The following is a 25619-nucleotide window of genomic DNA, read 5'->3' on the forward strand; positions in this document are numbered from 1 at the left end:
ATATCTTTATCCCTAACAAGAGTAGCCTTTATTTTTCTAGAGGGGTGCGTGGCTTAATCAGACCTGCAGTGTGACTCAGAAATGTTTGTCTTCCTTTTCATAAGGTGAAACTCTGGCATGTGCGGCTTTCATGTGTGGTGAGGAATCTACGGGGTCCCAGAACATAATGGGGCCTCTGTGAGGAGCCTCTGTTAGCACGCTGCCGAAAGGAAGTCCTTGCCTGGAGGAGAACGGCCTCAGCTCTCCATACACTGGTATCGCTCAGCTATGTTTCCTCCTAACCACAGGTCAGTTTTATCTTCAATTCCTATTGTTGTTTCCTCCTAACCACAGGTCAGTTTTATCTTCAATTCCTATTGTTGTTTCCTCCTAACCACAGGTCAGTTTTATCTTCAATTCCTATTGTTGTTTCCTCCTAACCACAGGTCAGTTTTATCTTCAATTCCTATTGTTGTTTCCTCCTAACCACAGGTCAGTTTTATCTTCAATTCTTATTGTTGTTTTCTCCTAACCACAGGTCAGTTTTATCTTCAATTCCTATTGTTGTTTCCTCCTAACCACAGGTCAGTTTTATCTTCAATTCCTATTGTTGTTTCCTCCTAACCACAGGTCAGTTTTATCTTCAATTCCTATTGTTGTTTCCTCCTAACCACAGGTCAGTTTTATCTTCAATTCTTATTGTTGTTTTCTCCTAACCACAGGTCAGTTTTATCTTCAATTCCTATTGTTGTTTCCTCCTAACCACAGGTCAGTTTTATCTTCAATTCCTATTGTTGTTTCCTCCTAACCACAGGTCAGTTTTATCTTCAATTCCTATTGTTGTTTCCTCCTAACCACAGGTCAGTTTTATCTTCAATTCTTATTGTTGTTTCCTCCTAACCACAGGTCAGTTTTATCTTCAATTCCTATTGTTGTTTCCTCCTAACCACAGGTAAGTTTTATCTTCAATTCTTATTGTTCAAGACTTGGACTGGGAAATCAAATCCTGTATCTGTGGTTAGGTCTTGGTGCAGCACAGTCAAGGCCCAATGCAGGCAGAGGTTGGGATTAAATGCAGATCCAGGGTCAACTCACTCAATTCTAATTCCTAATGTTAAACCGATAGGAGGGAAATACAAACTGACCTAGGACCTGCTATTCCTACTTCCACCCAGGCCGGAGCAGTAGACAACAGACTGGAAGTACCTTACTTCCTTTCATGTGTCAGTTTAATCCTACGTTTCTGGTTTTCTGGCCTCAATTTTCACTCGACCCCCCAAACCTATCTCTTTCTTTCTCCCCAAGTAACTGGAGCTTTCGCTGAGTGATTGAAATTGAACTACGCTGGAATGCTGGGAATTGTTTGGAATCGTTTAGAATCATTGGGAATCGTTGGGAATCGTGCTACACCTGCTACCAGGAATGGTGACATACGCTAAGTGTACAAAACATTAGGAACACCTTCCTAATATTGAGTTTCACCCCCTTTTGCCCTCAAAACAGCCTCAATTTGTCAGGGTGTTGAAAGTATTCCACAGGGATGCTGGTCCATATTGACTTCAATGTTTCCCACAGTTGTGTCAAGTTGGCTGGATGTCCTTTGGGTGGTGGACCATTCTTGATACACATGGGAAACTGTTGAGCGTAAAAATTACCAGCAGCATTGCTGTTCTTGACACACTCAAACTGGAGCGCCTGGCACCTACTACCATACCTCATTTAAAGGCACTTAAATCTTTTCTCTTGAACATTCACCCTCTGAATGGCACACATACACAATACATGTCTCAAGACTTAAAAATCCTTCTTTGACCTGGCTCCTCCCCTTCATCTACACTGATTGAAGTTGATTTAGCAGGTGACATCAATAAGGGATCATAGCTTTCACCTGGATTTACCTGGTCAGTCTATGTCATTTTATAATCCAAGATGGCATAGCAGTCAGACGTCCTTTGTCCTCGTCTTGTCGTGTCCCGTGTATATATATATTTACATATTTTCTTCACATATCTTTTTATATATATTTTTTCTAAAAACTCAACTTCAAAACACTCTCCTGCAACCCGCCTCACCAATTAAAAAAAAAGTATTATTTACCTCAAATCTGAAATCCACACCAGAAGTTAGCCAGAAGTTAGCGAGTTCACTAGCTAACGTTAGAATTCAGCTAACCATGGTTGGCGGTCATCAGCTATCCCTTAGCTCAAAAAGCTATCGGCAGTTTTGTACAACGTGATTCAGACCAGAGCATACTGGTGTCACGGTTGTCGTACTGGAGAGAAGACAAAGGTGCAGCGGAGTTAGTGTTCATCATTTAATATTTAATTGAACAACGTGAACACTATACAAAAACAAGAAAAGAGAAAACCGACAGCCAACAGTCCTGTCAGGTGCAAACACTAACAGAAACAATTACCCACAAAACCCCAACGGAAAAACATGTACTTATGTGTGACTCCCAATCAACAACAACAAACTTCAGCTGTGCCTGATTGGGAGCCACACACGGCCCAAAACAAAGAAATACAAATACATAGAAAAAGAACATAGAACGCCCACCCAATGTAACACCCTGGCCTAACCAAAATAAAGAACAAAAAATCCCTCTCTATGGCCAGGGCGTTACAGTACCCCCCCCCCCCCCCCCCTCCCCCCCCCCAAGGTGCGGATTCCGGCCACAAAACCTGACACTGAAGGGGAGGCTCTGGGTGGGCCATCCTACGGCGGCGGCTCAGGTGCGGGACGTGGCCTCTGCCCCACCCTTGGCTTCGCCCTCCTAGGTGGCGCACCTGGCCGCGCCGAAGGTCTGGTGGGCGACCCTTGTTGCGCCCGGCTGGCGGACGACCCTGGCTGCGCCCGGCTGGCGGGCGGCGATGGCTGCGCCCAGCTGGCGGGTGTCCCTTGCTGCGCCCGACTGGCGGACGACCCTGGCTGCGCCCGGCTGGCGGGCGGCGATGGCAGATCCGGACAGGCGGGCCATTCTGGCAGATCCGGCACGGCAGGCCACTCTGGCAGATCCGGCACGGCGGGCCACTCTGGCAGATCCGGCACGGCGGGCCACTCTGGCAGATCCGGCACGGCGGGCCACTCTGGCAGATCCGGACCGGCGGGCCACTCTGGCAGCTCCGAACAGGCGGGCCACTCTGGCAGCTCCGAACAGGCGGGCCACTCTGGCAGCTCCGAACAGGCGGGCCCTCTGGCAGCTCCGAACAGGCGGGCCACTCTGGCAGCTCCGAACAGGCGGGCCACTCTGGCAGCTCCGAACAGGCGGGCCACTCTGGCAGCTCCGAACAGGCGGGCCACTCTGGCAGCTCCGAACAGGCGGGCCACTCTGGCAGCTCCGAACAGGCGGGCGGCTCTGGACTGGCGAGACCCACTGGAGGCCTAGTCCTGGGAGGTGGCACAGGACGGACCTGGATGGGGAGACCCACTGGAGGCCTGGTCCGAGGAGGAGGCACAGGCTTAACCAGGATGGGGAGACCCACAGGAGGCCTGGTCCGTGGAGCAGGCACAGGACAGACCAGGATGGGGAGACCCACTGGAGGCCTGGTCCGAGGAGGAGGTATAGGCTTAACCAGGATGGGGAGACCCACTGGAGCAGGCACAGGACAGACCAGGATGGGGAGACCCACTGGAGGACTGGTCCGAGGAGGAGGCACGGGCTTGACCAGGATGGGAAGACATGCAGGAGGCCTGGTTCTGGGCGTAGGCACAGGACGTGCAGGGCTGGGAAGACATGCAGGAGGCCTGTTTCTGGGCGTAGGCTCAGGACGTGCAGGGCTGGGAAGACATGCAGGAGGCCTGTTTCTGGGCGCAGGCACAGTCTTCAACAGACGGCCAGCACGCACCTCAGGACGAGTATGGAGAACTGACTCAGGTGACATCAATTCACCGACACGCTCCGTAGGGCGAATGCCGTGCCTTACACACCAAACCAGCAGGTCTCTCATCTCTCTCTCCTCCAATCTCCCCATCAACTCCTTCACTGTCTCTGCTTTCCACCCTTCGCTCACCTCCAACGTCAACCCGACTGGCTCTGGTTCCGACCTCGGCACCGCCGACTGTCCCGTGTGCCTCCCCCCCAAAAAATCTTGGGGCTGCCTCTCGTGCCTGTTGCGCTCTCTCTCCTCATACCATCGCCTCTCCACTCTCGCCGCTTCGATCTCCCACTGCGGGAGGCGATACTCCCCAGCCTGAGTCCATGGTCCCTCTCCGTCCAGTATCTGTTCCCACGTCCATGAGTCCATCATGCTGCTCTCCTGGTGCTGCTCCTTCCTCCGCTGCTTGGTCCTTTTGTGGTGGGTAATTCTGTCACGGTTGTCGTACTGGAGAGAAGACCAAGGTGCAGCGGAGTTAGTGTTCATCATTTAATATTTAATTGAACAACGTGAACACTATACAAAAACAAGAAAAGAGAAAACCGACAGCCAACAGTCCTGTCAGGTGCAAACACTAACAGAAACAATTACCCACAAAACCCCAACAGAAAAACATGCACTTATGTGTGACTCCTAATCAACAACAATGATCTTCAGCTGTGCCTGATTGGGAGCCACACACGGCCCAAAACAAAGAAATACAAAAACATAGAAAAAGAACATAGAATGCCCACCCAATGTAACACCCTGGCCTAACCAAAATAAAGAACAAAAAAACCCTCTGGACCTAACAACTGGACCTATTTTCTGGACATTTACTCCTAAAGCTCTGGACATTTACACCTAGATCTTGCAGCTAGCTAGCTGCTATCCGAGTGACTATTGGCTAACGTCGGTCCCGGAGCTAGCATCAATTATTCCGGAGCTGGCCAGTTGAAGAGTTCCATCAGCCACTCCTGGGCTACAATCACCTATCCGGACCCGTTTTACTGCCGATGCGGAGCCCCATCGGGCCTTCATGACTGGGCTACCGACGTTATCTGCCCGAGGGAGTTATCCAACTGGCCCCTCTGTTGCGACGTAATCTGAACGCCCATCTGCGGCCAGCTAATTGTTAGCTGTCTTATCGGCTGCTATCTGAATAGGTCTATCGGCCAATTTTCTTGGGCCACTATAACTATAACTATTTTTGCCAATTGGATTGGTCCCCTCTACCACACGGAACCCCACTACTCTACCGACGGAAACGCACGAGGTGGCTAAAAACAGACCATCTTCTGCCAACTTGCTACCCATGGCCCGGCTAGCTGTCTGAATCGCCATGACCGCAACCGACCTCACTACTCACTGGACCCTTTTGATTACTTGGCTAAGCATGCCTCTCCTTAATGTCAATATGCCTTGTCCATTGCAGTTCTGGTTAGTGTTTATTGGCTTATTTCACTGTAGAGCCTCTAGCCCTGCTCATTATACCTTATCCAACCTCTCAGTTCCACCACCCACACATGCGATGACATCACCTGGTTTCAATGATGTTTCTAGAGACAATATCTCTCTCATCATCACTCAATGCCTAGGTTTACCCCCACTGTATTCACATCCTACCATGCCTTTGTCTGTACATTATACCTTGAAACTATTTTATCGCCCCCAGAAACCTGCTCCTTTTACTCTCTGTTCCAGACGTCCTAGACGACCAATTCTCATAGCTTTTAGCCGTACCCTTATCCTACTCCTCCTCTGTTCCTCTGGCGATGTAGAGTTAAATCCAGGCCCTGCAGTGCCTAGCTCCACTCCTATTCCCCAGGTGCTTGATGACTTCTGTAACCGTAATAGCCTTGGTTTCATGCATGTTAACATTAGAAGCCTCCTCCCTAAGTTTGTTTTATTCACTGCTTTAGCACACTCTGCCAACCCGGATATCCTAGCCGTGTCTGAATCCTGGCTTAGGAAGACCACCAAAAACTCTGAAATCTCCATCCCTAACTACAACATTTTCAGACAAGATAGAATGGCCAAAGGGGGCGGTGTTGCAATCTACTGCAGAGATAGCCTGCAGAGTTCTGTCCTACTATCCAGGTCTGTACCCAAACAATTTGAACTTCTACTTTTAAAAATCCACCTCTCTAAAAACAAGTCTCTCACCGTTGCTGCCTGCTATAGACCACCCTCTGCCCCGAGCTGTGCTCTGGACACCATATGTAAACTGATTGCCCCCATCTATCTTCAGAGCTCGTGCTGCTAGGTGACCTAAGCTGGGACATGCTTAACACCCCAGCCACCCTACAATCTAAGCTTGATGTCCTCAATCTCACACAAATTATCAATGAACCTACCAGGTACCACCCCAAAGCCGTAAACACGGGCACCCTCATAGATATCATCCTAACCAACTTGCCCTCTAAATAAACCTCTGCTGTTTTCAACCAAGATCTCAGCGATCACTGCCTCATTGCCTGCATCCGTAATGGGTCAGCGGTCAAATGACCTCCACTCATCACTGTCAAATGCTCCCTGAAACACTTCAGGGAGCAAGCCTTTCTAATTGACCTGGCCCGGGTATCCTGGAAGGATATTGGCCTCATCCCTTCAGTAGAGGATGCCTGGTTATTTTTTTAAATGCCTTCCTCACCATCTTAAATAAGCATGCCCCATTCAAGAAATGTAGAACCAGGAACAGATATAGCCCTTGGTTCTCTCCAGACCTGACTGCCCTTAACCAACACAAAAACATCCTGTGGCATTCTGCATTAGCATCGAACAGCCCCCGTGATATGCAACTTTTCAGGGATGTTAGAAACCAATATACACAGGCAGATAGAAAAACAAAGGCTAGCTTTTTCAAGCAGAAATGTACTTCCTGCAACACAAACTCAAAAAAGTTCTGGGACACTGTAAAGTCCTTGGAGAATAAGAGCACCTCCTCCCAGCTGCCCACTGCACTGAGGATAGGAAACTCTGTCACCACCGATAAATCCACTATAATTGAGAATTGCAATAAGCATTTTTCTACGGCTGGCCATGGTTTCCACCTGGCTACCCCTACCCCGGTCAACAGCACTGCACCCCCCACAGCAACTCGCCCAAGCGTTCCCCATTACTCCTTCTCCCAAATCCAGTCAGCTGATGTTCTGAAAGAGCTGAAAAATCTAGACCCCTACAAATCAGCCGGGCTAGACAATCTGGACCCTTTCCTTCTAAAATTATCTGCCGAAATTGTTGCAACCCCTATTACTAGCCTGTTCAACCTCTCTTTCGTGTCGTCTGAGATTCCCAAAGATTGGAAAGCAGCTGCGGTCATCCCCCTCTTCAAAGGGGGGACACTCTTGACCCGAACTGCTACAAACCTATATCTATCCGACCCTGCCTTTCTAAACTCTTCGAAAGCCAAGTCAACAAACAGATTACCGACCATTTCGAATCACACTGCACCTTCTCCGCTATGCAATCTGGTTTCAGAGCTGGTCATGGGTGCACCTCAGCCACTCTCAAGGTCCTAAATGATATCTTAACCGCCATCGATAAGAAACAATACTGTGCAGCCGTATTCATTGACCTGGCCAAGGCTTTCGACTCTGTCAATCACCACATCCTCATCGGCAGACTCAATAGCCTTGGTTTCTCAAATGATTGCCTCGCCTGGTTCACCAACTACTTCTCTGATAGAGTTCAGTGTGTCAAATCGGAGGGCCTGTTGTCCGGGCCTCTGGCAGTCTCTATGGGGGTGCCACAGGGTTCAATTCTTGGGCTGACTCTTTTCTCTGTATACATCAATGATGTTGCTCTTGCTGCTGGTGAGTCTCTGATCCACCTCCACGCAGACGACACCATTCTGTATACTTCTGGCCCTTCTTTGGACACTGTGTTAACTACCCTCCAGACGAGCTTCAATGCCATACAACTCTCCTTCCGTTGCCTCCAACTGCTCTTAAATACAAGTAAAACTAAATGCATGCTCTTCAACCGATCGCTGCCTGCACCTGCCCGCCCGTCCAGCATCACTACTCTGGATGGTTCTGACTTAGAATATGTGGACAACTACAAATACCTAGGTGTCTGGTTAGACTGTAAACTCTACTTCCAGACTCACATTAAACATCTCCAATCCAAAGTTAAATTTAGATGTGGCGGCTTCCTATTTCGCAACAAAGCATCTTTCACTCATGCTGCCAAACATACCCTCGTAAAACTGACCATCCTACCGATCCTCGACTTCAGCGACGTCATTTACAAAATAGCCTCCAACACCCTACTCAATAAATTGGATGCAGTCTATCACAGTGCCATCCGTTTGGTCACCAAAGCCCCATATACTACCCACCACTGCGACCCGTATGCTCTCGTTGGCTGGCCCTCGCTTCATACTCGTCGCCAAATCCACTGGCTCCAGGTCATCTACAAGACCCTGCTCGGTAAAGTTCCCCCTTATCTCAGCTTGCTGGTCACCATAGCAGCACCCACCTGTAGCACGAGCTCCAGCAGCTATATCTCTCTGGTCACCCCCAAAGCCAATTCCTCCTACGGCCGCCTCTCCTTCCAGTTCTCTGCTGCCAATGACTGTCTCCCTCACTAGCTTTAAGCACCAGCTGTCAGAGCAGCTCACAGATTACTGCACCTGTACATAGCCCATCTATAATTTAGCCCAAACAACTACGTCTTCCCCTACTGTATTTATTTATTTATTTATTTTGCTCCTTTGCACCCCATTATTTCTATTTCTACTTTGCACTTCCTTCCACTGCAAATCTACCATTCCAGTGTTTTACTTGCTATATTGTATTTACTTCGCCACCATGGCCTTTTTTGCCTTTACCTCCCTTATCTCACCTCATTTGCTCACTTTGTATATAGACTTATTTTTCTACTATATTATTGACTGTAGGTTTGTTTTACTCCATGTGTAACTCTGTGTTGTTGTATGTGTCAAACTGCTTTGCTTTATCTTGGCCAGGTCGCAATTGTAAATGAGAACTTGTTCTCAACTTGCCTACCTGGTTAAATAAAGGTGAAATAAATAAAATAAATAAATACATTGAAAAAGCATGTGTTCATAATGTTTTGTGCATTCAGTGTATAGCTATGGTCAGGTGGAGTTCTGATTTTACTAACCCCAGCATGATTCTGAGAAGGGATTGGTTTATGATGGTGGTTAATTTATTAATATTTCAATCTGAGACTGTTACCAGCTAAAATATAAAGCTACAATCAATTAAAAACACCAACCATGAAAAGGAAAGAGAGGTTTAGAGAGGGAGAGAAAGTTCTGAAGAAGGCGATATGAAGCGAGAGTGATTGATCACAACTGACATGAGGAATGCTTGCTTCTGGCACACAATAATAATCCCTGTCAATTCTTGCACGTTGTTGCATTACTGAGTGTGTTCGCCACTGTTGTGGTATTCCTGCAAGAATAGTATTCTGACTACTGTCGATTCCATCGGTCACCAAACATTGGCTATAGCAGAATGGTGGAAATGTGTCCTGAGAGAGACCATAAAGTGACAACACCTTCATGATATCATTACCAGGCCAGCAGCTTGAGACTCACTGTTTTCTCTGGTCTTCCTCTGGCACTGCTTCCTTGGTGCATGTGGAAGTGCATTCTGGGAGATCTTAGCTCTCCAGCTATTAAGCAGTAAGTCATAGAGACTACCGCAAATATGCACTCAAAGAATGTGTGGTTTCTAGGTCTGTGTGAGTGTGATTGAGTCTCTCTCTGTCTGTGTGTGTGTTTGTTACTTAGTGTGATTGAGTCTCTCTCTGTCTGTGTCTGTCTGTGTGTATCTGTCTGTGTGTGTGTTTGTGAGTGTGTCTATAGAAGTGAAGGTGATTCATGTAACATATTTCTTCCTTCATTTAATGTTTTTCCAGAAAAATGTTTTATTTAAATTATTGACTGTGTAAGGAATTCACAACTTAACATATTCTTAACAAAATGTAAGCATTCCAAAATTGCTTTGGCATTTTCAAAATATGTAAGATGACTGCAAAAAGATTGACCCATTGAGTACAAAATGGAATTTCACATTTGAGACAGTGATCAAGAATTCAGTGAATTCAGTGAAAAACAGACAATTAAATAAATGAGCTAAATGTGAAAGAGCAAACAATTGCATGTTTGTGTGGAATAGCATGTGTCTAAAGTTACCTCAACATATTCATATTCACAGAGAACTTGAAAATAAAATAATTTGCATTTAATTTGGTTTCAAGTCTGATATCATCAATTCAAGTTATTCTGTCAGAGGGGAGCAGTATAAAATGTTTAAAAAGTATTAGTTTGGTATTCACAAAAGATGATCTTCCATTCAAAGAAAGCGAATGGGGACAATGAGTCATCAGAAGATTCAACATGCCTTAAATACATACTGTTTATAAACAATATTCCTCCTATCTTGTCCCGATCACATTGTCATAGTAAATTATTGTCTTTTTTAGAGTTTTGGAAAAACACAATTTCAAGGTTTTCTACCACTTTCAGACCAATGTGTGCTGTATTGAAGCAGCACACTTAGACATACTGCACTGTTGCATTAAGCACTTGTGACTATAGGACTAACATAAGGCACAACTAGTGGTCAAAAGACAGTAGTGCAGTCCAATCACACTATCTACAGATTGTCAGGTGACCTTCCCCCAACAAGGTTGAGGTCAATTCCATTCCCATTCTACCAATTCAGGAGACTCAATTCAACAACTGAAAATGGCCCATTATTTTCTATTGACCTATTAATTGCATTAATTCTTAAATTGACCGAGTTTGGTTTGACCCCAACCCTGGCGTTTAATATGTGGTTCTCAACATAAGTATGCAAATGAGTAGTCCACAGATCAAAAATCCATATAGATTAGCATAGTCACTTCCATTCGTTAGTAATCATCTGCCCTTGGATCCGGGAGACTATAGCTAGATGCGATTGGCTGGTGGAAGTGTATTTCTTAAATGACGATGGACCTGAGGAGACGGAAGCACACCATAAGGTCTCTGGGTATTGGTGGCTTGATCTCATTGCCATCGAGACGGAGGTAGCGGAGTTTAGGAGCGGTCTCAGTGGCATAGCCCTCCAGAGCATCAGCCGACACAGGGCAGATATCAGATCCATTCACACCTGCAATTGCAAATACACCATCTTAGCAAAACAGTCCTACAACTCATCAAAGACATTTTCCACTGATTATAATAATACAATTATCTGGATTTAAAAACAATCATCAGTTAACCATACAGGCAGTCAGTCAATGTATCAATGAAACTAGAACAGTGTCAAAAACGTACTCTTAATCTGGTTGTGGTCCAGGTGGAGGTGTTCCAGGCCTGAGGGGATCATAGGAACCTGAGTTAGTTGGTTATGTGACAACTGCAGGTCCAGGATGCTGGACATGTTGAACACGTTCTTGGGCAGCCCGCCGTTTCCCAGCTTGTTGCGGTTGAGCCTGAGGAAGGCCACCTTGGGTAGACCCTTGAAGTAGTCAGCGGGGATCTTCTCAATGGCATTGTTGTCCAGGAAGAGCTGGGTGATGGTGATGGGGAGGCCCAGGGGCATGGTGGTAAGCTGGTTCTTGGCCAGGTTGATCTGGACCAGGTTGCTCAGGCCCTTCAGGCTCAACTCGGTCACTGCGTCATCCTGGAGCTTGTTCCCCTGCAGTTCCAGCAGTGTCAGCCGATCCAGACCTGAGAACACCCCGGCGGGGATCTTGGAGATGCGGTTGCGGGAGAGGCGCAGCTGCTCCAGGCTGGAGGGCAGGTTGGCCGGGACGGAGCTCAGCAGGTTGTCATCCATGTAGAGGTGGACCAGGCGGAGCATGGCGGCCAGGGCACCCTCCTCCATGCCCTCGCTGGTGATGCGGTTGTGGTTGAGGTTGATCCAGCGGAGCTGCGTGGCGTTGCGGAAAGCGTCTATTGACAGTACGTCGATGAGGTTGTTCTGCAGGTAGAGATACCAGGTGTGTGGGGGGATGGTGGGGATGCGCTTCAGAGTCTTGTTGTCGCAGTAGACGGCGTTGGGGAAGCTGGGCGGGCAGCGGCACTCTTTGGGACAGGCCTGTACCTGGGCCATGTAGTCTTCGTAGGACATGTCCGGGCTCTGTGCCAGAGCCGGACCGACCAGAAGGAGGACGGAGGAAAGGGCCAGGAGAAGCGCCATCTTAACACTCAGCCTGGGGTAGAGGAGAAAGAAAACACATGAGATGAGACTGACTCTTATGCAAAACACAGACACAGATACCGGCACAGACACAAACCCTGAAGACAAGATCAAGAACGTGGTTGAACAAACACACCGATCCAAATACACAGATGATGATCTCTGCATGTTCCAAGATAACTCAACATGGACCGGATTGAGGACTAGGCGTTAGCACTTCATTGGGACCTATCCTGTTTTTTTTTATAGGCGAGTCTCGTTTCCTCTCACCTTATTTTAGATTAAGTGCTTTCAAGTACAGATGAGCTTATTTGGACATGGTGCATTAAGCGTGCAAGTGTTCATTAAGCTGCCTTAAGTTCATTCACATGTAAACAACAACGATTCCAGGTGTCTCATTAATTTAGTCCCTTATTGAAAAAACTGCCAGGCCTTCCATCAATGGCTAGCCCAAACTAGCTGTAGCTAGCTTCAAATCTTCTGCATTGACACAAGGTCATTAGCATTCGAGTTTACATGAAGTTAATGAGCGTTGGCACATCATGCGGTCAGGCCAGCTGTCCACTGGGTCCATGGGAGATTATAAGCTTTCTTAAGGACAGGATGCACTGCCAGGTCAACAAATGGCCTTACACGAATACTTCTGATTGGATGCTAATCTGTAAAATTGGCACATGCAGGAGGCAGTTGAGGTTGGGCTGAGGTTGTGTGCTCCTTTAGGAGTAAAACACAGAGCAAACCAAATCCACCTGACTCTGTAGTGGATGAAGCACAATCTGTTACACCAGACATTGGTAATGAATTAAAAGGCCCACCAACACACCTAGCCGTGGAATGCCATATAAGCATTTATACATACAGTACACAGATGCATATAAAAGCAGTTACATTCTCCACGCAATCATGACAGAGAAAGTGGAATTAACCTACATAGTAGAGGAAAAACATGGAGAAAAGAGGAACTGGGGATGATAGCGAGACAAGAAGCCAAAGTGACAAAGAGATTGACAGAGGCAGACAATAACTCAGTGGCATCTAAACTCTGCAATAGCACATCCACCCATCCTGTCCCAGAATGCTTGATTCCTCTCAACTGTCATCTGGTGCTGGTTTAAATTCTTGGTGTGTGCTCCACACGTTGGTCTGGAACTCATTTTCAACAGGCCTGGTTATGCCATGGCTGGGCCCACTTCAAAGATGTGGCCCGCTCACCTGGTTCTGGGGCCCCTGGCACCGCGTATCTCACTGTATGGGGCCAAAGATCTATGGAACACCATGTGTCCATGCCCCTAACCTTAGAGACCCAACTGTTGGGTTAAACTTTCCACCTGACCATAACTAGAGCTGCTAGTATTTAGTTTGGCCAAGGTCAGGAAAAGTTACAATTACTTATCACATTTGTCAAATGTGAAATTCCTGTTAAGCAAACTGCCGTAAAGACCATAACTGGAATCTCTCCAGAGCCTCACTCGTTCAAAGCTTCAAAGCCATTCACAAGTTCTGGCTTTTCAGTGCAAGATGACCTACAGTATAGTACAAATGAACACAGAAAATCGCCAAATAAAGGTCTAGCCACTCAATTTGCCTCAACTGTCACCTCCCAAAACTGAACTCACATTGTCTTTGTGACCATTAGTTTGCAAGCAAAGTCCCATCTATACCTACTTTTCCTCAAACTGGAAACCCAATTTAATCGTCCACTAGAACCACACGTACCTTTGAGTTCAAGTGATTTTCCAAAGTCTGTCTATGCGCCCTGTTTCTGCCTTGCTCAAGAAATGTGGTTGCAACTGCAGTCCCAAACTCAGAGAAACACCGCTCACCTCCCCTGTATTTGTACCATCGGTGTCTTCATTCAGTTGGTGGGAACCCTTCATTGACAGTCACACTGTAGTTCCTCTCGGCCAATCAGAGGCCTGTAATCAGAGGTCATAATCCATGCAGTGACTTTTTCCCTGTTAAGCCTGCGGCGGTGTGGTAGCTGAGGCCTTGAGACTTTGCCCACTTCAGTAGCTCAGGCTAATACGGGCCTATACTCACTATGAAACCACCCAAACCCTTCTGTCCACTCCCTGTTCTCCCACAGTTGGCCCTTGGCACCATCTCTCTGTTTATGTCCTTCAGGTAAATGTCCTGCTGAGATCTCTAATGTTCTTAGCGCTAATCAGGCAGCGATGTCTGAATGGAACAACTCAACTCTGTTTGAAAGAAACAAATCTACGTCTTCATCTCATTTTTCTGTGCAGAATGGTGCAATAGCAATCCATGTGTTCCTCATAATAGTGACTTGGCCATAAAAACCCAGGAGAAATATGGTCACAGTGTCTCCTTGTGTTGGCATGATAAGGGATATGATGATGGCCCTCTTTTGGGCCAACTCCCGACAATAGGATTATCCTACTTATCCTACGTATGGCTTTGACAATGTCTTTCAGTCCTTGGTGTTCTTTCTGACAGTTCTCTGAATTGGAATTCAGAGAACTGTAAACAAATACACTGTGGGAACAAATTGGCTTTTGCTAATGATTCAGATTTGTTTAAATCCTTTCTGATGCGGACCCACCCAACAATCTTCTAGCACAATCGGACACAATCAGACTCTGACCTTAAAAGACATCAAACCCAGTACAATTAAGTACACATCGGTCTGTCCAGACATGAGACTTAATGGGGTGGGGTTACAGTGAAAATAAGGGGATTTAAAAGGTGTAGACTGGGTTGGCAAAGGTTTCTCAAGTTAGCATTGGGGTTGGGCTAGCTAGTTAAGTTGGGGTGGGTAGGTTATTTTGTTTTGCTCATTCTCATTTCCTTTGAAGCTGCCATAGGCCCACCTAATACCTTGAGATAATCCCATCTGATTGGCTTGTCCAGGTTGGAGCTAGCCTTGATCCAAGATGTGCCACGAGAGACCAATAGGGATCGTCTCGTGTCTGGCAAGCTGCTTGCGCACAATACAGTCACTCCTCAACACAATGCGAGAGGTAGAAACACTCTAACCCCTTAAGAGAATTTAGCTACCTTAAATCCCGAACACATTTAAACTGACTACACTTCAAAGGTCAAAGCGTAAAACGCAAGGTAAACGAATGAACAGTGACTGTGCATCAATCACGGTGCCTATCTCCTCACAGGTTATTTTACCTCAATGGGAACAGACACCATGTTGCTCACACTCAAAAATAGAAAACTGTTTTCAAAACCCTGGAAGTTGCAAATCAGTGATGCATATTGTTTACGTCATGTCCACTTATATAACGAAAATATGTGAGTTTCTGGTTTGGCATATACAGCATCTCATCTGACATGCTCTCAGATAACGGTCTACAGTTTGTTTGACCTCCATCTCCATCACAAAACACCTTGCTGTTGAAAAGACACCCTCGGCATACGCCCACCACTCTATAGTGGTAGCAGTCTAGCAGAGCTGGTATATCAATAAAGATGGAGAAAGGTGTGGTCATTGCCAGAGTCAAGTGCTCCAAACCTACACATCATCCCCAGCTTCCAATTGGCTCATTCATCCCCCCTCCTCTCCCCTGTAACTATTCCCCAGGTCGTTGCTGTAAATGACAATGTGTTCTCAGTCAACTTACATTATAAAATAAGGGTTACATTTTATTTAAAAAATAATCTGTTTCTCTTTAGAGGCACTTACACATCAGCAGTAACTATATAGTAAAACTGGTCATGAGAAATGTGCATGAAATCGACACACAATAACAGTTAATGAAGTGTTCTGCACTGCAAACCCACTACAGCAACTTGGCAGTACTTCAGTCATGTTTTACCTTGTCTTGATGGAAATCAGATGTCTCTAATCAAATGAAAGATTAGACTGCAGATATGCACCACAAGGGAATCCATCCATTAGGATTTTCATTATACATTACTATTGATTTAATGGCAAAGTTTTCAGAATCTCACTGTATTGACTTGTGACTCAGGGCTTCTCACTATGTTGCAGAATGGAACAAAACAGGCTTGAAAACAAATGCTGGCCACTTTCCTGTTTGACGATCTGAAAGGAAACATGTGGAGGAGTATGATAATGTGAATTTCCTGGAAGAGGTTTCCAGTCAAAGCCAGCTATGTTAATTAGTTAAAGGACTGTGTTTGAACGGGCTTCAGTTGGGTTCAGCTCTACTTGATGACTGCGCTGAAATGAAATTGACTTCTCTCCAGCATTGATCAGAGGACATTCAGCTCAGTTACAGCTGTGTTAAACAAGCCCTGTGTCTACATAAAACTACAAGGCTCTGGAAAGCACAACTATGTCTGGCATTGGAATATCAAACATGATGCAGTTTTTATCTCTGCAGATTTTCCAACCGTATCTATGGATATTTACAAGAGACTGATTATGGAATAAACTCTTCAACAAGAAAAGAACAGAGGCCCGCACACTGAATATGCTCTCAATTTACCACCTGCTTTTGACCTGACAAAGTTCAGTGCTGGATTGAACCGTTGCCTGTAAAAGGTGGTAAATTGGGAGCATATTCATTATGCTCTGTTCTTTTCAAGTTTAATTCTTTAGCCCAGCACCTACGTTTTTAAGGATGTGTGTATGACCACACACATTTCTATAAACTCTTGCACTGCTATCATAATCAATCTGTTACTGCACTATTTCTTTCCACTAACAAACTTCAAAACATACTTTTCAAGGGAGACATTTAACTAAGAAAAAATCTGTGAGTACACTACCAAAAACCTGTTGTAATTGTAATTGAATTTCACACCCCTGCAAGACCGCAGCAAACTGCAGAAAATACTGCTAGATCTCTTGAACGCATTGGTCCTTTTTGGAACCGAAACTGGCACGCAGCACAAGATCAAAGGTAAAGACCAGAATACTTCTCATATCAATCTCTCCAGATGTAAATAATGCCCCCCAAAAGAAAAGAACCGAAAAGGATGACCCATCCACACCCCTTTTAGCCTTTCACCCCTCTTCAGGAAAAACAATACCTGCTTCTCCAAACGGTGTTTGTTGGTAGTGTATGGCCAGGTGATGCTTGGCTCAGGGGTAGTAGTGGTCGTCTGGTCCTCCAGTACTCTTCTCTGGTGCTGGTCCACAGTGCTCTAACAGTCTCAGTTGCTCCCTGCGACCAAGGAGGAGAGAGAGAGAAAGCCCTATTAGATTCTGTATTGTTTTTAATATTATTTCCTCAAGGCTGTACCTTTGACATCCCCTGGTGAAGCAGAGAGAGGGTGTGTGTGTGAGGGTGAGAGTGGGGGGGTAAGAGTGGGGGTAAGGGTGAAGGTGGGTGTGTGTGTGAGGGCGGGTGGGGGGTACGGGTGGTGGTGTGTGTGTGGGTGAGGGTGGGGGTAGGGGTGAGGGTGGGGTGTGTGTGAGGGTGGGGTGTACGGGTGTACGGGTGAGGATGGGGGTGAGGGTGTGTGTGTGTGCAGGTAAGGGTGGGGGTATGGGTTTGTGGGGATTGTCTTTTCCGGAGTGTTAATTGGCTACTTTTCACCAGCCCAGCATACAGCAGGTTTTTAAATGACCAAAGAGTTTGGTCTGCTTTGTATTTACATTTTTGCCATGGAAATAAATATGGTGATACTGGTATTGTCCCGGCCCTAGCTGGAACATCGGCCTGTACCCCATCATCATCGCGATAGCAATGCACATGACCTCTCCATAGGTTATGTTTATCATAGTGTCAGTCCAGGACTGAGTGGAGCTTAGGGAATTGTTCAGGCACCTTGATAATCAAGAATGTAAGTACTGAGTACTGACACTCACAGGCATTTAGTGACACAAACAGAGCAACATGCATGCACACACACAAAGAACATTGACAGGGTTAACATTGCAGCACTCTACCTCTCTCTCTACTCTCCCCCTTCATCCCTTCAGGCCCTCTGTTTATGTATTCCGTCCTCTCTCTCTCTCTCTCTCTCTGTTTGTGTGTGATAAACAGGGCTGGCACAGGGAGGACAGGAGCAGAGCGGGGACATCTGGACCTACCATCTGGATCCTGCTCTCTGTGGAGAGAGAGAGGGAGAACGAAACGGGGAGATGGAGAATTGAGGGGTCGAGAGAATAGAGGGATATGGGAAAGAGAGTAGGGAGAAAACTTGCCCCTCAAGTTTTCTGAGCAGAAATTATTTTCATTGTTGGATATAAGAATATAAAAACACCAGGAAATCAGTGATTTAGGAAATCTCTTCCCAAGTATTCTCGTGCATAGTACAGAGACACACAGATTGTATACAAATGTAAGCAAGATTTAAAATGATTTTGTTTTAGTCAAATATTATATCTGTTTGGGCTTCTTGCAATGAATTTGCAGTCTACAAATGATTTGTAATTATATTCCAGCCCCTCGACCATCCTCTCAAGAAAAGATCGTCCCATGGCTGAATCTAGTTGATGATCCCAGGAATTGACTATTCAGACAGAGAAAATAGAGAAAGGAGGGAGGGAGAGAGGGGAGACAAAAACACTTAACAGAGGAGGAAAGAAAGAGCAGAGTGAGAACAGCTGGAGAAGGTGCCTAGGATGGGCCTTTGAGCCGAACGTCCTGGCCAGGCAGCTGATTAAACTTTCATGAAACATTTCCAAAGGCAGGGAAGAGGAAGTGCGGGCCATGACTTTATGAAGGGCTTTATTGTCTAGACACGGCAGCAAGAGCTCCAAGCTATTCTCCAACGGAGGAATGTCGAGGAGGAAGAGGAGGAAATTATATTGGATTTGGGATCAGTATGAATGGTTGTGCAAAAACACAGTAAGACGTGAGCAATATTGTAAAGACTAATACGATACATGTCATCTAGGTAATTTAGGGGTTTTATAAATCCTGACGCCCATGCTTCAATTGGTTCAAATTTCCGTAGGACGTCATTTGAGGTAGGTCTCTTGTTTAGGTCACAGAATATCCAGGAATATTCTAGAGCGACTAGACATATAGAAGCACCGGCAGAATAGCACTCAGCCTACAGTGAAAGAAAACCACTGTGTCAAATATAATATAGCTCTCTCAACTATGTTATTTGTGCAAGAGGAGCAATTGCAAGGTGTGATTGACTATAACAGCGGGATCTTATTACGAGTAACAGGCTGGAAAAATTGAACGTCTGGCAACCCGTTCAGTGATACTCGCTAAAGACGTTAAGCTAATCAGCTGACCTGGAGCCTGTAGATAGTGCCTGCTCTAATTAGGCATGCACGAGTTAGCCGACACCACTGATCCCAGCACAGATCCCATCCAAAATTCGACTTTACATAGGCAGCATGCTAACAGTTCACTCCTACGACACATTAAAACAGAAATGTCTTCAGTATAAAACTACACAAGAAAACCAAAAGATGCATATTTCCACGTGAGGGAGTAAATGTTTCAAAGTATCCCTCCGGCAACACCGGCACTTTCATGATTTCTCAGCCTCTGCGTTTGAACTGGAAGAATTACTTCATCAAATTAGTCCAACGTTCCCCACTCTGGACGGTATATTTTTCTGTGGACTGTCTGCGCCAGTAATTTGCCATGTCTGGCCTTTGAAAAAGATGAGGAGGAGTGTATGGGATTACGGCTTGGTACAATGTGAGAAACGCATTAGTACACTGGTTCTGCTCATCCATCAGCTCTTCCCTGAAATCCCCTCTCCCTATCCCAAATGGACTCCCCCAGTCCCACCCACCCTGGACACTTTAGAGAGGTTGTCAACATCTGCAAAACCATCTGCAAAAACAACCAGTGCCTACGTGTACACCTGTTTGGAACATGTAGGCACTGGCTTACGTGTTTATGTAATTCTGATGGAAAATCACCACTGGGCCATACTTTAGTTATGATCCTGTGTTGGAGGTGGTGCACACTGCACAAATGACTCTCAAAGCACTGAGTGTTTTGGCACAAAATTGCCGCCAAACATCACCCAAGTGGCTGCTTGACCTGTTTGGCGTTACTTACTGTTGATTAAGTTACAGGCATCCTTCTGTCAAATCACCATGTAAGGAACACCAAAAACCTGTTTACCACACATCATTACATCAAAGCTAACCGTGTGGATAGTTACAGCTACCTCAACTGAGCAGTTCAGCTCTGGTTTCCAGTCAAACCCTGCAACCCCTGCAGCCCTCCAGGACCATAGGATCTACATACCTACATGCCTGCACTGGCACTACATCCACCCACCCACCCTCCCACCCATCCACCAAACCCACCCACCCACCCATCCAAGGAGAATATGGAACAGATCAGAATGTTCCACTTGATATTCTTGTGCAGAGACACAGCATGACACTGGGAGAATATCCATTTCCTGCAGGAAGAGAGTTGTCAACCATCGTGGTGCAGGCCCAAACACAACACATTAACCCCTAAAATACAAACCACTCAGGAAAGCTTAAAGTAAGAAGCAACATTCATGTGTCAGTGTAGGGCCTGGGGGGTAAGAGACTAGATAGATCCCATTCTTCTTGTGTCACGTGTAGGGCCTGGGGGGTAAGAGACTAGATAGATCCCATTCTTCTTGTGTCACGTGTAGGGCCTGGGGGGTAAGAGACTAGATAGATCCCATTCTTCTTGTGTCACGTGTAGGGCCTGGGGGTAAGAGACTAGATAGATCCCATTCTTCTTGTGTCACGTGTAGGGCCTGGGGGGTAAGAGACTAGATAGATCCCATTCTTCTTGTGTCACGTGTAGGGCCTGGGGGGTAAGAGACTAGATAGATCCCATTCTTCTTGTGTCACGTGTAGGGCCTGGGGGGTAAGAGACTAGATAGATCCCATTCTTCTTGTGTCACGTGTAGGGCCTGGGGGGTAAGAGACTAGATAGATCCCATTCTTCTTGTGTCACGTGTAGGGCCTGGGGGGTAAGAGACTAGAGAGATCTCTTTCTTCTTGTGTCACGTGTTTTGTGTATGTTGTCATACTGCAGACACATTTACTGTCTGTTTCCTCAGGAAACAGTATATGGTAAATGTAGTCATTTAAAAAAAATCTTCTGCTGAATTTACGACTGAGTATTATAGCTTTAAAACAAACATTTACCACACATGAGTATTGGAAATGTAGTTTATTCAAATGTATTTTATGTCCTCACAGTAAATTCACCAGCGATTACTGAGTCAAAAGCCATAATGAAAATAAATCTGGGTATACTCTGCCCAAATAGCACATGACATTCCACCAACGTTGCCACAACAGAGCAAGATAAAGTTAGCATCACAACAAATTGTTGTTATTCTGATAAAGCTATACGGGCAAAAGCACACATCAAACATGGCAAACAAGGTAACCATGAATGGACAAAAACTTCAAATGCTAGCTTTTATTATCATACAGAGTTACCATGAGATGCATGCAAGCAATGCAAATGTTGTATAAATGTCGGCATAACAACGGTGATCTGCAATAAATGGGCAATTGACTCTTATTTAACTGCATAATAACTCGTTAAAAAAACAGTAAATTACTTCAACAGAGCTATTCAGTGTCAAGCCTTTTAATCTTGTCGATAAGGATTATTAATAACTTGTTTTTTAAAAACTTTCCCCCCAACATTCATACAGAAAGATGGGTAATATACCACAGCTTTTGGCATGACATATGAGTTTTAATTTGGTTCCAAAAGTGTTCCACTGTTCAACATTTCCCCAGTAGACATTACACCAGAGTACACAACACAGCTCTCGTAGATACTTTTATTCCTTACCTGCAGGTCTTTTGCACAGCAATATGATTCTGGGAGTGTACTGACTAAATACAAGGAACCTTTAAAAAACATCATGACAAACATACAATAGAGGAATGGGCAATGCATTTATTTGCAAGTGAGATTTATTCCCATATTCCTCAATGTACTTCTCTGAAAACAACATGTGCCACTACTTTTGGAATGTTTGAAGTGTGTGAGCTGCTTTTTCATTAAAACCAGTTCATTCAGGAATCACTATGTTCCTATATTGTCTCTTTTGCACAAGAAAAGGCACCTGTTGTTTGAAACAAGTACAGACAAGTACAGTTCAAGTGCTTTTTACGAGGCAGCATTACATTATATTGTGGCCGATTGTTTGATTTGCCGCAAATTTGGGTAAAACTATTGGTACAGGGCCAGCCATTTGCTACGGCCAAAATACCCTATGGTTGTCATGAGAATACCATGATGCACTGCAAAATAAAAGGTTTCTCCGGGGTTTATAACCTTTGTTGGTTTGTTATTTCATAGTCTGTGTTTACAGAAAGGACTACCGATGAGTTGACAGAGGTGACCTCGATTTCGCCGGTAGGGGGAAGGATGCATATTTAGGGTTATCCACACTAGCATTCCACTTAGAATAAAGAAACATATTGGGCATATACTCTGAGTAGTATGCTATTGTAGATATTGAAATATAGCCACATTGTGTCTATTGGGGTTTGAAGGATTAGTTTAGGGTAGGTCGTGGTGCCGGGGGAGGGTCACACAGGGAGACTTGCGGATGAGGGGAGGGTACTTAGTCGAAGATGATGTCAGAGGCCTGGCGCAGGCAGTTGGAGGAGTCATGGGGTAGGTCGGCATGTGTGAGGTTGTTCCCATCCAGACGCAGGGTCTTCAGTCTGGAGTAGTTAAGAGGGCCAGAGAACTTGCAAATATTCTCCAGGTTGAACTCTGGAAGGATGGGAAGGGGTTTGGTGAACTGACTCATACATGATTCAACATTTCCTACTGTATGTACACATCCTACATCGATTGCCTGACACTTGCTGGAGGCAGACTTGAGGATGGATTATGACTGATTTAGATTTACTTGTGATTGCAATGTCGAAATAGAGAAAGAGAACGGAAAGAGAATGTTGAAAGAGAGAAAAGAGAGAGAAGAGAAAGAGAGAAGAGAAAAGAGAATGAAAAAAATAGGAAAATCACTCACTGTTGATTTGGTTGACCTGCAGATAGAGATGCTCCAGCTGTTCGTTGATCTCAGGGATGGACTGCAGCTTGTTGTAGGACAGATCCAGCTCGATCAGGCTCGTCACGTTTAACACGCCCGCCGGAATCCCTGCGTCCGTCATCTGATTGTAGGCCAACCTCAGGTACGCCAGCTTGGGCAGCTCTTTGAGGTCCCCGGCGGCAATGCTGCTGATGTCATTGTGATCGCCATAGAAGGTCTCCAGCGAACTGGGCATGCCTGAGGGCAGCTTCTTCAGCTTGTTGTTGGTCAAGTCTATGGCCACCAGCTTGTTGAGGCCCTTGAAGACCCCGTTAAGAGCTTTAGAGGTCAGCTCGTTGTTCTGGAGGTGGACCGAGGTCAGGTTCTGCATGCCGGCCAGACTCCCTGCAGGGAACTTGGACAGCTGGTTGTTCATCATCTTTAGCTCGTCCAATGACTTGGAGGGAGGGATCACAGCTTCCGTCAGTTTGTTGAAGCTGAACAAGATCTTATGAAGTCCGGTCAGCTTGTCGATGGTTCCCTTGGCCACCTTCTCATTGGTGATCTGGTTATGGTCCAGAACCAGCCAACGGAGTTCAGCTGTGACGTTGTCGAAGACCCCAGCCTTGATCTCCTCGATCAGGTTGTTCTGCAGGTACAGGTACTTGATGCCTGAGGGCACAATGGGCACAAACTTAAGGTTGCGGGAGTCACAGTACATGGCAGTGGGGAAGTTGATGGGGCACTCGCATTCCTGGGCACAGTTGGCGCTGGATGGGCCGTACTGGGAGGCCGGCTGGTAGTCGTAGTCATCGTACTGACCCACGGTCAGGCTGACCAGCACGGCAAAGATGGGGACACGGAGGGGAAACATAACTGTACTGGGGAGAGGAAAACAGACAGAGGGAGAAAGGGAGACAAAGAGAAAAACGTAAAGTGAAAAGGGGAGAAAGTCAGCAAAAGTTTGTCTACCACATCTTGAACATTTCCTACATAGTCTTACCTACTATTATCCTGAGTGGTACTTTGATTTTAAAATCTACAGGGAACAAACTCTTTTGAACAGTTAAATACATGACATTTCAATTGCATGATAGACAACATAAACTGGTAAAGAATGGACTTGTTACAGATTCCAAGTTAGAAACATTAATCTCAGGGTACTAGGGTTGCCTGAGAGAGAAAAAACATCTATTGAAAAAGCTCAATTGACCAAAACTATTCATGAATCACCCTAAAGCAGCAATATGGTAATACCAGTGAACTGCAAATCTCTTTTAAAAAAGAGGCAGATCCCTACTGTAAATACTCAGAACTATCTATGAACCAACAATGCAGGTTTTTCAGTGAACACACACTTTATAATGTCAACAAATAAAGGCAATAAATATCATCATAACATATTGAAACTTTTAAGATGATTTAACTCAATGTGTTGACTTAAAGTATGACATGTAATCACATGATAATACCGTACTGCAAATGCAAACACATTAATGCCTTTGACTAACAAGACTTTGACTAGCAATACTGTGCATCAATACAGTGTATTCATTTTATAAATGCATTCATGCCATGGTGCAATATAAGAACAACACATTGTCCAACGCAACATGAAAAGCATCAGATAACTTCAAAGTACAAAAATCTCTCCACTCCTTTCCCTTGTCAAGTGACAACTAGTTAACCTTGTATCACACACAATCCTCCCCCAGAGTTTAGCTGGGACTGGGATAGCTATTAATCCCAGCATGGAAAGACCAAATACCTAGGGACAACCGAGCAGGAACCCTTCAGGAAATGACAAGAGTCCATTCCTCTTACCTTTCTCTCCTCTCTCTCTCTCTCTCCCTCTGCGTGTGGGATGGAAGGTCAGCAGGTAAGAAGACTGTGGTTGCTCAAAAGCCAGATGTCTCTGGAGAGAGGGAGGAGAACGAGGGAGAAAGGGAGAGGGAGGGGGAGATAAAGAGAGTGAGAGATAGAGAGAGCGAGGGAAAGGGGTGGGAAAGCTACTGCTTCTTCAGATGACTGTGGTCCCGGATTGACAGAAGGCAGCTGCCCAAACTGAAGTCACACTGTAGTATACAACAACGACGGCATCAACATGAGTTTTTAAGGCATGGAATCTGAGAATTATGGGCTCTGCCGAACAAGTCACAGGTGCACCAGTGCAGTCTGGGATACGAGGTCCGCTTCGTGCGTAAATGAGGATGCGAAGCCTCACAAAAGACACATGGCATCATATATATCTGTCATTTTTCCTCCCTCTCAACCAAACAACCACCTCCCTTTCTTCCTTTCCCCTACTAACAAAAAAGCGAAGTGGATACAAGTTAAAAAGAAAGGTTCCTGGAATGGTAAAGAAAGTGTATGGAAAAAATCTGTCTGCAGCCAGAGCCAGCTGCCAATTATTATGCTGCAGCATGAAACCTTAAATAGGGTCTCGGAAAAAGTGACGAGGTCTTAGTGGACCAGAAAAGGATTATAAAACAGCCTATGCTGAATCCCAAATTGACCCCTAGCCCCTAACCTAACGTAGCAGGTGTAAGAAGACTCCTGAGTCCCCACATCCGTTTTTAAGGGAAACGGAAGTTAGGTTGAAAATACCGTATCCCTGAAAACCGTAAACATCCGCTTTCTTCCGAGCCCGTGGAGAGTGCCTAGCCCCTAAACCCTAACCTAATCTGCCTCTTCATGGTAAACACATGGTACCATAATAGAGGAAAGTAAGGTGAGGCAGACATGAGTCCAATGA

The 25619-nt window shown here is 45.6% G+C and overlaps 2 protein-coding genes across 5 annotated transcripts; both read right to left on the reverse strand.

Moving 5' to 3' along the window:
* Window positions 1-9094: 9094 nt before the first annotated feature.
* Window positions 9095-17218, reverse strand: LOC106609038 (keratocan). Of its 3 annotated transcripts, none has more exons than XM_014207378.3 (3): window positions 15790-15942; window positions 11134-12014; window positions 9095-10966 (listed from the first exon to the last, which is right to left on the reverse strand). In XM_014207378.3, the coding sequence occupies exons 2-3, from the start codon at window positions 11999-12001 to the stop codon at window positions 10797-10799; spliced, it is 1038 nt and encodes a 345-aa protein (XP_014062853.1). In that variant the 5' UTR covers window positions 12002-12014; window positions 15790-15942; the 3' UTR covers window positions 9095-10796. The 3 variants fall into 3 exon arrangements, with proteins under 3 accessions (XP_014062853.1, XP_014062852.1, XP_014062851.1); XM_014207377.3 differs by lacking the exon at window positions 15790-15942 and adding an exon at window positions 16973-17218 and having other exon boundaries at window positions 9096-10966; XM_014207376.3 differs by lacking the exon at window positions 15790-15942 and adding an exon at window positions 13718-13968 and having other exon boundaries at window positions 9096-10966.
* Window positions 17219-21015: 3797 nt separating this feature from the next.
* On the reverse strand, window positions 21016-25271 carry LOC106576454 (lumican). 2 transcript variants are annotated; one of them, XM_045722221.2, is made up of 3 exons: window positions 24633-25271; window positions 22865-23745; window positions 21016-22605 (listed from the first exon to the last, which is right to left on the reverse strand). In XM_045722221.2, the coding sequence occupies exons 1-3, from the start codon at window positions 24677-24679 to the stop codon at window positions 22451-22453; spliced, it is 1083 nt and encodes a 360-aa protein (XP_045578177.1). In that variant the 5' UTR covers window positions 24680-25271; the 3' UTR covers window positions 21016-22450. The 2 variants fall into 2 exon arrangements, with proteins under 2 accessions (XP_045578177.1, XP_045578178.1); XM_045722222.2 differs by having other exon boundaries at window positions 24689-25174.
* Window positions 25272-25619: the final 348 nt, after the last annotated feature.

Source organism: Salmo salar, chromosome 07, assembly GCF_965601325.2.
Source record: "Salmo salar chromosome 07, fSalSal1, whole genome shotgun sequence".
Lineage (NCBI taxonomy): Eukaryota > Metazoa > Chordata > Actinopteri > Salmoniformes > Salmonidae > Salmo > Salmo salar.

Excerpts from the sequence above, each read along its gene's own strand:
- LOC106609038 (XM_014207378.3), bottom strand. The coding sequence starts at position 12,001 with ATGGCGCTTCTCCTGGCCCTTTCCTCCGTCCTCCTTCTGGTCGGTCCG. Across the intron at positions 10,967-11,133 it reads GGACCACAACCAGATTAAGA|GTGTGAATGGATCTGATATC; the intron begins GTACGTTTTTGA and ends TTGCAATTGCAG.
- LOC106576454 (XM_045722221.2), bottom strand. The coding sequence starts at position 24,679 with ATGGACTCTTGTCATTTCCTGAAGGGTTCCTGCTCGGTTGTCCCTAG. Across the intron at positions 23,746-24,632 it reads TCCTGCTCGGTTGTCCCTAG|TACAGTTATGTTTCCCCTCC; the intron begins GTATTTGGTCTT and ends TCCTCTCCCCAG. Across the intron at positions 22,606-22,864 it reads GCAGGTCAACCAAATCAACA|AGTTCAACCTGGAGAATATT; the intron begins GTGAGTGATTTT and ends CCATCCTTCCAG.